At 40.8% G+C, this 12,406-nt stretch overlaps 2 protein-coding genes across 3 annotated transcripts in view; one reads left to right on the top strand and one right to left on the bottom strand.

Annotated features, from left to right (window-relative positions):
• The window catches only part of LOC144635075 (tumor necrosis factor ligand superfamily member 14-like), a 255,865-nt gene that overhangs the window by 133,073 nt on the left and 110,386 nt on the right, over window positions 1-12,406 (top strand). The window lies entirely within an intron of this gene.
• LOC144634903 (lysosomal-trafficking regulator-like) overlaps window positions 1-12,406 on the bottom strand; it is a 73,963-nt gene that overhangs the window by 46,228 nt on the left and 15,329 nt on the right. Inside the window, 11 exon segments of the mRNA XM_078493946.1 lie at window positions 655-862; window positions 2,147-2,431; window positions 3,055-3,228; window positions 5,386-5,637; window positions 6,713-6,851; window positions 7,795-7,963; window positions 8,766-8,961; window positions 9,859-10,036; window positions 10,699-11,078; window positions 11,081-11,279; window positions 12,031-12,212. Coding sequence (XP_078350072.1) covers window positions 655-862; window positions 2,147-2,431; window positions 3,055-3,228; window positions 5,386-5,637; window positions 6,713-6,851; window positions 7,795-7,963; window positions 8,766-8,961; window positions 9,859-10,036; window positions 10,699-11,078; window positions 11,081-11,279; window positions 12,031-12,212 — 2,362 coding nt within the window.

The following is a 12,406-nucleotide window of genomic DNA, read 5'->3' as shown; positions in this document are numbered from 1 at the left end:
GAGGACAACTGCATTGAAAAAATTAATATTGCACGCGCTCAACTAGTGCCAGTCCCAAACCGCACGCTAGAATTTAAAATCCCTAAAACTTTTGAGAGAAAAGTAAAGTTCCGATTTCTTTCAAAGAATTAGAGATAACAAATCCTTCTTCATAATCCTTCGTTTGGAATTACCATTAACATGTAAGAAAGGGACGCTACTGAAGAAAGTCCAAAAATACGAGTCTTCATTACGCCATAACTTTAATAATAATGCGAATTTCCTAAAAACCATACGAAGCATTAAGCAGATGGACGTTCTTTATCTGTTGACACTGATTTTAATATTTAGATCTATACGCCCTTTCAGTTTAAGGGTTTTTCTATTCTGGTCACGTGACTTGTCAAATATGGCCGTGTTTTGAAACTTTTGAAGGACTCAATAGAACTAAGTTGTGCAAAAATCTCATCCATAGGAGGTTCGTTTTCCAAAATTTGACGGTCAGAAATCTTTCTTAGCAACAAATTGGTAGTTAAGAAGGAACCTCCTTGGGCTATCGTGTTTCACTCCTCCCGAATGAAAAACGATCGCACCTAAAAACGACTGTGTGAGAGGCTTAAGGACGAGAGCGGCAACGAAAAATGCTATAACCTTATGCCTATATGCTTCACATACCAACATCAAGTAAGTGTTCTCTGAGATAGCATCTGCTTGGTGCGTGCAGCTGAGAGATGTCATCAGTGGGATGAACAGCGATAAGGAACTCACACACAGCCTTCAGCACTGTCAGATCAGGAGGATTCCCCATGATATTCTGGATAATGTTCACGTATAAAGAGCTGATCACCCGGGGAATCTCCTTGCACCCTTCATTCTGTCGCTCCTGGAGGAAAAATATCAGTGCAAGAATCATGATACGATTGTGGTTTATGTTTCAAGGTAGATCTTCTAGCTGTGTTAATTCTTCAATCATTCTCAACGGTGATTGAAATCAAGAATTTTTCTTTCGACATCGACAATAATTAAGTTGACAGCTTATCAGAAAAGAGAAAAATCATCAAATATGCATACAAGATAACTTGTGGCTTCTGGTGCCTTTGGCATGGATTAAAGAGACTAGGTAACGGCTGAGTTAAGTCTATTTTGTAATGTTCATTAAATGAGCAGCAGTGTTTTATCAAGTTTAAAACACGAGGCGAAGCCGAGTGCTTTAGACTTGATAAAACACAAACTGCGAATTTATTGAACGGCTTAAAAATCTTCTGATGTAGATCAACTCATTTTTGCACGAATATTTAGATTTGGGGTTATTTTGGCCTAGAAAATTGGACGTAAATTTTAGCCGTGTCTTTATCAGAGATAAAGAAATAAAGTTTTGCTAAATACTCGCTAAGAAACTTAATGTTTGCCAAAAAAAAATACTTATATGGATTTTTATGTGAAAATCATAGCTTCATTACAAACAAATATGTCCCCAGGGCGTTATTATTAAAAGTTGCAAACAAACGAGATTAACTTTGACAACTGTTCAGCCTAACAGTTTTTCAAAAGCCCACGATATTACAATCCGTTTTAATCTTCTTCAATTTTAAAGGCGACATCCCCTAATTAAACAACCAATCAATCAAGCGATCTATCAATAAATCAATCAAAATAAAAAATGCCACCGACATCGAATGAAGTCTTCTACGCATTGGAGTGTGTAGTTCGGAACGCCAAATTTCCCTTCTCGTCATACAGCCAAGGTGTTTAATAATGTTCTTGGAGTGCATAGAAAGTTGTATTAAAAGAAACGTTTTGGAGAAACCCCTTCATCAGTGTAAATCGGAACGCTTGAGCCCTAGTGTAGGTACACTAAGCTCAAACGTTCCAATAAATACGGATGAAGGGGTTTCTCCAAACCGTTTCTTTAAATACACTTTCTTGTCTCCGATATGAACACTAGGAACTATGAGCTGCAGCACCCTTTTTGTGACATACAGCCCGATGTCCCCCCGCGCGGCCCCTCTTTTAGATTGCCGCGTGAGCAAAATAAAATATATCGAACTGTCATATGGTGGTGTTACTTGCTTTTAAAAATTAATACACCTATCGGTCAATGATAATAGGTTTCACAGCAACAATTTGAAACTTGCGTTTGTTTGGTGCCCAGCGTTTGTAGACTCACCTGGCAGCCAATCAAGATCTGTTGCACGAGCTGAGCTTTCTGAAACTGGATGATGTTGAACGTGTAATAACAGTGGCTTCCGTGCACCAAAATATCTATGGTGGCCAACAGCATTTCCAGCACGCCTTGTTTGGCCTTCTCCCAGATTTTCCAGTTTAGCAGGAAATGCTGGAAAATGGCAACATTCCGCACCACAGCGGTGGAGTCAATGTTCAGCATGATAGGATCGTCGGCGAGATTTGTGGGTTTGAACACGTCACCGTCGCATGCAGCTTCCATCAATACCTGGAGTCAGAAGAATTCAGCTTAACCATAATTATGTAAACTGCATCGATATTACGCCCTGGCCAAACGGAGCAGGAAGTAGACGGAAGTTTAAACACATTGTGTCTACATGCGACTCCTTTTGGCCAGGATTTGAGTGCACTTGCGCTGGCTGGCGATGACTTGCGTTCTCCTTGGTCGAGATAAAGTTAGCAAGCAAGTCGCGCAATGTTTTTCAGCGCTAATTGCTTGCACGTCGTTCGTTTTCATTTTGGTTACATTTTGGCCTCCTCGGAACAGCATTTTCTTTTCTCAACTTGCGTGTACTAACCAGTAAATTTTCGAGTCCGTTTGGCCACCCGGCGTAAGTCAGTGTGCAAGCTGAACTTGCGACTAGTTGCGCCTCCGTTAAACCGGGCCTTACACAGTTACAACAAAGTCAATGAAATACTGCATAAACCCACAATAACTGCTAAGTTTTAGCTTTAGCAACCTTATGCTAACGTTATACGTTCGCAGGTAGTTTCTCCCTCTGTGTAGCTAAACCGAGTAATGTACACTGTGTGAGCCAATTCGTCTTAATAACTTCCGCGCCCACCACAGCTCCCTACTATAGAAACAAATAACTACTAAAAGGCACACACCTTGAGCGTATGGTATCCAATCCTACACTCTGGTGACAACAGGATCCTCTTGAGCAGTGCAAACCCAGACTCTTCAGCCATGGCTCGGGCGTGAAAGGCAGAGGAGTACTGAAGCGACAACACAACTGACAAGGTGTCGGCTTGAGTTTTCTCATCTTTTGTTTGTTCGACCACCTGTAAATAAGAGCGAGTTCAGTACAAATGATGATGAACTGTAACACTATCACTTACATTTTCAGGGTTAAAATCTCCTCACGATATCAAAATAGCCTCAACCATAAGATCGAAGATAATACGAATACACGAATTTAGTATATACTCAAACAGTGGATAGCGAAAAACAGTTGGGCCGACGTTTTTCAAGTTTACCCGAACGCAATCCGTTTTAATCTTCTCGAATTTTGCCCAACCACGCCCCTCTTTGGCCTTTCTGAGTTTCTTTTGAGTTAAGGTGGATTTTCACTGACGCATAAATTTTTACGTACGTAAAACGTGCGTAAAAAAAGATACGTAGGCAAATTTACACTGTCGCGTAAAAAGTAATAAAGAGCGTTTCCTTTTTACGCGCGTTGAACGTGCGTAAATGCCCGCCATACTGAATTATCAAGTTGGTGAATAGAGTGCGTGATTGTCGGCCATATTGGAGGAGTGAAACAATAAATTGTTTTTCCTTTGGGAAAATATCATTAACATTTTTATGCAAATATCTTGTTGTTTGACTCTTCCAACATGGCTGCCATGAAAACACTTTGTACCACACGCTAGAAAGAGAAATGCGTGAATATGACCAAGAGGCATTTTATAAATACTTTCGAAAGACACCATCAAGTAAAAGAAGATTTGAGGCGACCTTCCCGGATTCCCGGGATTCCCGGGAATTTTTTAGTAATGTCATGAAATTTTAAAAGAATATAAAGTATCTGTATAAGGGCCGAATCGCACTCGGACGTTTTGTAGAGCTGTCGCGCGTCGGCTCTGGGGGTGTTGCGCCTCCCCTTCTCCCGGTTGGGCCTTTTCGTCCCCTGGCACGCGGTTCCGGTTGGTCGTCTCGTCTTTCTTTTCTCGCTCTTCGCCGGGGTGGGCCACTCCGGTCCCCATTTTGTGTGCGTGTTGTTTAGGTCCAGTTGGGCCTCCAATCACGGGCGCTCGGGGCGGTGCGACGTCCCTCGGCGGTGGTCCGTCTCCTCCACGTCGTCCCTTGTTTTCGTGACGCGCGGACATCATGCAGCTCTTCGTTCCTTGTTGGACAAGTGTGGTCTCGAAACGTAATCGCACTGTGTCTGCAACAGTGCTCATTATGATGAATCTACCATTGTTACAATTTTCGCGATTCGGCCCTAAGTTATTTTCTATTTTTTATCTGTAATTAAGTTTTAAAGGTCCACATCAGCCCTAGGCTGCCATCTTTATAGACCTTTGTTTTCAAATAAAGTATGTATGTATGTAAAGCCTACGTGACCTGACGCCAGGCGTTTTCTTTCACTACTGCGTTTGTGTAATTTGGTTCTGTAGCCAGTTCTATAGATTATTTCTTGAAATGTTAAGACTTTCTCGATGAGAAGTGTTTCTACATCTGAATGTTTTCCCAAGTAAATCGATGGGCGATTTAAAACAAAATGGTTTTCCACAATGTAAGTGGTGTCATGTAACGAAATCCAAAAGTATGATTGGGTAAATCGTTGCGTAACCGCAGACAGCCGCGAAAAAAGTTGAACTCGGTTCAACTTTTTTCAAAACCCCCAAAATCGCTACGTGCGTAAACGTGCGCGTCACGTGCGTAAATACCTGAAAAAAACGTGGCATTGGAAATTGGACAACGTAAATTCGACGCACGTAATCGCGCGCGTAAAATTTCATTTTACGTACGTTTATAATTTTTACGCGCGTTAACGTGCGTAAACAAAAACACGACAGTGGAAATCCACCTTTATTCTACAGTTTTAAGCCGTTAGTGTGATATTTCAGTTAATTCTATGACCAGTTGAGCAGTCCCGAAATTGCCTAAAATTGCGTGACATACATTTAGTCATTTTAAGTAATTGTCTATATACCCACTTAAGTAATTGCCTATTGCTCAATGCAATTACTCGGATTGACCTTATCCTGTATTAAATAAAATTATGATCGAGGCTGACATTTTTTTTTTTGCGTAGTCCAAAAATTCATTTCCATATAAATAAGTGATGAAATGTCATATATTTGATGTCTGATGCTGATTTGATATTAAATATCAACTATCCTTATACGGAACGAATGCACTTGCAAAACTACTTCAACTGAATCATGAGACATTCTTAAGCATATAACGCACAACTTTCACCATACACTCACCTTAGCAAAAAGATAGATGAATACACTGATTCCTCCAACATCATGGGCTGACTCCAGCAGAGTATGTCTCCGCTGAGGTTCAACCTCAGATGTGATCTTGGCAGTCACCTCCCTGGGTTCATGCTCTCGTTGTCTCAGTCGCTGCTCTGTAATTGACGCTGGTCTACCCTGTCTGTCCTCGCTGGTCAACAGCTCGGCGTATTGGTGGAATATCAGAGGAAATGCAGGCGAATAGACGGCGGCGAGGCGTTTCTGAAATATCGATCAATATACGGTGTCTTGTTAAAGAAATAGAACAGAGCCAAGCAAAAAGTAGTGAAAAAGCAGTCATCGTACAACTAAGGAATAAAAAGTCGTCCAGAATATCCAAAGTACTACCGCCCGGGTAAGGAACTACTAGCTACAAGCTGGCACTAAGGTACTTGGGTATTTTTTTTTTCAAAACGGGAGACCCTTTCTTGGGTACACACGATGTCGCGAGGTTAAAAATTGTTGTTTCGTGGAAAAATTTTCAGGTTGCCAAATGACGGTGTTAGCACATGAAATTAACTCATCATGGGCATATTTCAAGAAGGAAGATTTTATATTACAGCAAAAATGGCTGAAGCATTCAACTTACAAACTGCGAATACCAAATTTTCTCAATTAAACGCCCCCGGCGTTTATTTCAAACTTGGTTCTGTGGATCCGGCGTTTATTTGAATGGTGAAGGTTATTTGAGCAAAATGTTTATTAAACAAGGGTTTTTAGTAATTATTTGTGACATGAATGTATCTTGCCATCATACCTAAAGCATATTACACCTCAAATAAATGCCTAAAAGGCTTACTTACCACTCTACCTTGGATACCCGGCGTTTATTCGGGGCCCGGCGTTTAATCGAGAAAATACGGTACTCGTACTATACTAAAACTCCATTGCAATTATCTTTTTTTTCCGGAAGCTCTTGTTTATATTTAAAAAAGCGTAGAAACTTTTGCCTTTTCGCAGGTTATTGCTGAACACGCAAGTGTTACCATTTCTGGGCGAGCCTACCGGGTAATGGCCAATACAGGCTGGAGATTATCCCGGTTTCTGTAGCATTAACGACTAGGAGTATTTCTACTCCCCTTTGGCAGGGTAAACTTCCAGTATTGGTACCAGTACCCTTTTATACACCTGGGTGGGGAGAGGCACTGTGAGAGTAAAGTATCTTGCCCAAGAACACAACAAAGTGACCCCAGCCAGGGCTCGAACCCGGACCACTTGATCCGGAGTCTAGCACGCTAACCATTAGGCCACAGTGCCTCTCATGCTTTGCTCAAGTAGTCATTTTATTTTGTCTAACCTTGAGGGAGAACTCGAGATCAGGGACAATAACATGAGGACTGGTGAGGAAGCCAGGAGGAAGGTTTCCAGCCACAGCTTGTTCAGTGCTGGCCAGTCGAGACCATAAACTGGCAGCTTCCAAGAAGGGCTGCGTGGAACTGAAAAAAAAAAAACATGAGTTGAATGTAAATTTAAAACAAGCTACAGCGTTTAAAGGAGCTTCGTCACAGGGTGTTTCGCAGAAGAAACGAACCGACGATTAGAACTCGAAACCTTGCTTAACTTTTATTTATACTCGCGAAGACGCGAACCCACGTTTTGAACTTTAACTCTTGCTTAACGTTTATTCACACTTGTGAAGACGCGAAACGCGCTTTGAACTGGAAACCTTTCTTAGCTTTTTATTTCCACCGGTTTACCTTTATGCAACCGTCGCCCTTACCAGTCCCCCGTGCCGCCGCCATTTGCAACGAACAAAAACCTACCACTATGACCCTACCGGGGAGAATTTGTCTTTCCTTCAATCTTTCCGAGCGTTTCCCGCTCGTATGCTAATCGGAAACTTCGTCAAATCCCTCGTGTGATCTGAAGCTGTTGTGCCATTGTCCGAAAATGGCCATATAGGGTCATTTTTCGCTTGTAAAACAAAGCCTATTATTATCATAGTTGAAACTTATTTCTTGATACACGAACTGAACTAAAACTAGTGATAGGCAATATAACCCATGAAAAACAGTATCTTTGAACGTCTAAAGGAAGATATAACCTTAACTTGCGGATAGAAATCAAGCTACGGCTATATAAACGGCTTTCTTGAAACAACTTGAAAAGTTAATTCTTAATTTTTTAGCCAGCTAACCGCCTGTTCTGCAGGCTATAATTTTTCAAGTTGCAATCCATTTCCATCCGAGCCATCCGCAGCCAAAGACGTTTGCTAACAGTATTGCTGCTCTAATATAGCAATTTTTGATAAAAATGGACTATTGTTTTTAGGTTTCTTACGACGGAAATATAATTTTTGGCTGTTCACAAATCTGGTAAAAATCCGTGACAAAGCCCCTTTAAAATAGCCGAATTAAAGTTGTAAAATCATCAACTCACTCATTTGAGGTCTGGGTTGGCAACAAGTTGAAGTCTTTACTGAGCTGGCCCATGCTTGCGCTGTTAGGTCCCAGGGAATACAAATAGAATGCTTCCTCCTTTTCTACCAGCCAGTCACTGGACGACAAAGATGCCCTCTTTGCCAGTTTCGAGCTTTTAAACGACTTCTCTGTGAAGAAATAAAAATGATAGCATTTGAACTCAAGTTAAAAGAAACCTCTAAGTGTTGGGTACATGTTCACGGGATATTTAAGTTGAGATCCACAACGTTCTATTGAATCTTTCTTTTAAGTTTATCCTAAATTTATATTACCTATCAGTGACAACCTATGCCGGGGTTTAGTTCGTCTGTAACGCAGGCTACAACCTATCAGTGTATTTAATTTAAAGAGTACGGAAATAATCGAAAATGTCTTAGTTTTTCTAAGTCAGAATAGATTTTCTTTCCAGTTATCCAATATTTAGCGCCTCTTGCTCTTATCTTGGGTAATTTATGTGCGTTATCCAGCTGGATGCTAAAGTGTATCTTTGAAAATAAGTTCATGGTGGGTGGATCAGGATGGAGAATCTTATTTTTTACACGGTTAAATCGTCAGCTTTTAATAATACTATAATAATCCTTAAATAAATTCTAAAATTCTAATGATAAGCTATTATAAAGAAAAAGCTGCTTTCCACGAATGCCGTGCCTTAGAGTACTTGTTTTCAAGTACTAGTTAACCTTAAATTGCCAAAGAGACTCTGCTTGTCTTACGTTGGAAGAAAGACTGTTCCATAAGCTTGCGCCGCTATAGGTAAAGCTATTTTTGTAATGTTCTAGGTTATGGTTATCCTTGTCGTTGTGTTTAGCTGTTCCGACATGTCGTTGTCATTGTTATTGTTGCTGCCGCTAATGTTTTTGTTGTTGTTTTTATTACTTTTTTTTTACCTTATTGGTATTTTCCTTATTGGTAAACATTAACGCGCTCTACCTGCAAAAATAAACACATTTCCAATCTGATATCCTCCGTGAAAGGAAGGTTTCATGCTGGGAGTATTACTGCAGTCGCAACTAGTCACATGACCAAGGAGCAGCGTTGATAGAGTAAACTTAGCTTCCTCGTGCCATGGGAGGGGAGGGTCAAAGTTGTGAACGGTTGACTCTGTGCCATCGACCACAAGAAGGAGCTACAACAAAAGCAAAATACGACTGTGTACGTGAGCAGCAAATTCCACCAAATAAATTAATAATAATAAATAAATGGATGCAGCAAATTCCACTATATAAATTAATAATAATAAATAAATAGACGCTAACAGAGGTTGACCGCTTGATTGGGGTTAGGCCCTTATCGATTGTGCTAGTAAAAAGTTCTATGCTACTTTGATGCGATCATGATACGGGACTTGTTTCCATGTCAGATAGATGCCCCCTGGTCTTGTATGTGCCTTTGGTTTGTCTCAGGCTTAATTCTAGCAGTTTAAGCGGGTTCCAACCTATCGCGCGGCTGCTCTTCTTCTTGTGCAAGTTGCTTGACGCCATTTTGTTGTCTGTGAAAGTGGGAACTGGGACTGACACAGTCTTTTCTTCCGGTGTGCCCAATCATCTAGACGACAAACGACGCAGTAGCGCAATCAATAAGGGCCTGATAGGGGTTCGTACAATTATCACTTCATTTAAATCGAAACACGTCTGGATCGGAATCACGAAATCGCCGTAAAGAAGATATCACCTACGTAAACCAAATTCTTAGTGACTGCTCGGTACAAAAAAAAATAAAAGAACCCACACTGGGACTAGTATTATACTGACAGTAATATTGGGACTTTAAACCCCGCCGCTTAATTCGATTTTGAGCGTACTTGCTTTATGCTACCAGCAACATTGTTTCTGCAACAGAAGTGAATCGGTTCGCACAGAGCATTAGTCAGCTATGACGGAAACCCAAAGCGTCCCATCCTCGGCGACCCAGGGGCAGTTTGTGGGGACAAGAAAAGTCTATACGGGCGAAAAAAAATCGGCGAAGAAAAGTCAAGAACGAAAACAAGAGCCCCTAAGAACAAGTCGTATCTACAGAGACCAACCTTCGACGAAGGTAAGCTTTCTCCTTCCAAGTTCTTTTGTTCCTCTGCTGATACTTTAGGCTGTGTAAAAGATATTACAAGGTGGTGCCACTGTCCTCTTGTCAGAGCAGGTATTCTTATCGTTCGTTCTTTCAAGACAACCAAAGGGTTACTGCTACCTTTATGATTCTTGGTCCACCTCAAAAAACAAAGAAAGTCAGTATAAATCCTCCTTATTTTAGCCATCAGTAAGAAGAGATTGTTATTTTCTAAAAAAATTTAATTGCAAAAAAAAAAAAAAAAAAAATAAATAAATAAATAAATCTCTCACCTACATGAAAACAACCAGTAACACCTTTGAATTCAAAATGAGTGAAGTATGAATTTGTAATCAGTGATCCTTGTTAACGTTTCTTTAGTGATTTACAAAGACTTACCAAGTCTGAAGTCGTGCAAATTATTGCCCTTTTACTCTTTGGCCTTTGCCTACCACTATTACGATAATCAGCAGATGTACACCGCGAAACTAAACGTAAGTTATACATAAAAAGCAAGCTCTTGCCATTGTTGAACTTGGCCTTTTTTCTCAATAAGCCATTTCAAGGATGCCTTTTACCTCTGTTTCAAAACGAGTCCTGGCGCTCTGGAAATCCGTCCTGGTGCAACCGGAAATGAGTTTGATTGGCAAGACAATGAAAGTGCAAAACTCATTTCCATATGCAAGGTTGTGCACAGGACTCGTTTTGAAACAGAGGAAAAAGGCATCCTTGAAAGCTTATTGAGAAAAAATCTCAGAAATGGCTTATTTGCGTGAAAACTTACACTTGCAAATTTAGCTCATTTTAACATACAGAAACTTACCTTACAAGTACAGAATCATCAGAGGGTGCAATCCACACCTCAAACAGGCTTTTCCCAGAACCAACTGAACACAAATGAACAAATCTCTCGCGTCGTGGCAACACCATCCTTTCAGCTGCATTTCCAAGCCGCCCAGAAGAATCGCCGCTAGCATACGTCCTGTCAACATCAAACTCACTACCCAGGCTGGGGCACGCCAAGCAGATCCACATTGCTAAGCTAAACCCTCTCTCAGAACGGGGGAGACTTCCATGAAATGGTAGCTGGACAGCCCATACCAAAAACGGTGACGGCAAATGGGCCCGTCCTTCATACTGCGCTACTTCGGTTAGTTCGTATTCACCAGAGTTGCACGGTGTAATGTTGAAACTCCCAGCTGCGGTTGCTTGGGTGTAGCTCTTTTTGTACTTCCACGGCGCTTTGCCCCTTCCAGTGACTTTGCTTTCCTATAAACTCTTTTCGGGTACCTGCTAGGGCTCTCAGACACCACCAGTCTGCTGGTTCCTGGTGAGCTACCACTTTGCACGCTGTCTTCATCACTAGACTTGTCGCCATCGCTGGCTTGTGGAGAGTGAGACGCGCTGTGTCAAAGCAAAGATATTCTCAAATTAACCGATAATTCATCAAGTTAAAACAGAAGAAACAAATCAGTCAATTCAATGCTTCTTCCTTTTTTAATTGATTAATTTAAAGGCCCACATTTACCCTAGATGCACTGTGCGCCAAGGAGCAACAGTCGCAAAGCATATCGGTTGACGGTGGGCCTTTAATTGTTTCTCACGAACATAACAAATTTTTATCAACTTTGGTAAAATGCAACTACAAAATGAAAAATAGAATGGAAACACGAATATTGTAAGCACGCCAAGAAAACATTTGTGTCCACCAAGGAAAAAATAATAAACTTTGAATTTTCAAATGACTCAAGTCTGAAGTCTTGCATAAACATGTCATAAATTGGTGGTTATTATGATGTGGCCTCATGCAAAAAAAAAAAAAAAAAAAAAAAAAAAGGGGTTTTACTTGAGTGTCAAAAGAAATTCGCGTTTCCTTTGGTTTTGCATTACTACGCTTAATGATTGGCTCAAAACAACTCGCGCCACTTTCTCAGCCAATCAAAAGTAAACCCAAAACCAATTGTGATTCGTTCGCGCACGTTTTCCCGCGCTTCATGCCGGCAACGTGTATTTGCTTCGAGTTTCCATTGGTTCACTGGATTGTCTGTGTCCTTAGCAATTGGCCAGAGTAATTACCTTAGTTTTGGTTTCAACACACTGCTATTTATTTTTTGGTTTTAACACACTAATGATTTATCTTGTAAAACCAACTTACATTTTAATAGATCTTTTCCCCTTCATTTGTCTCCACTTTCCACTAGCTACTTTACTGGTTGTTATTGCAGTAGCCCTTCTTTCTACTCCCTTGGCACAGCATGGAAATGACAACAGAAATGCTGGACCAGGATTAGTGCTGGCTTTGGCAGCAACTTCAGATAGAGCTGCAGACAGTAAGTGCTGAACACGAAGAAAAATAACAGAAAAAAAAAACTTCAATATGTACGCTGTAGAACTATACGCTAAACGGTTCAATGCATTACTGCATTTGCATAAACTGTCACCTTCAACTACACTATAACTTCTTGCACTAGAGATTAACACTAAGAATCAGATGCAAACCACAAAAACTGCTTGGTGACTGGCGGAAAAAA

Source organism: Oculina patagonica, chromosome 13 (assembly GCF_052425735.1).
Source record: "Oculina patagonica isolate OP01 chromosome 13, crgOcupat, whole genome shotgun sequence".
NCBI lineage: Eukaryota > Metazoa > Cnidaria > Anthozoa > Scleractinia > Oculinidae > Oculina > Oculina patagonica.
The sequence above is the reverse complement of the archived record's forward strand: the minus strand, read 5'-3'. Positions and strand labels throughout refer to the sequence as shown.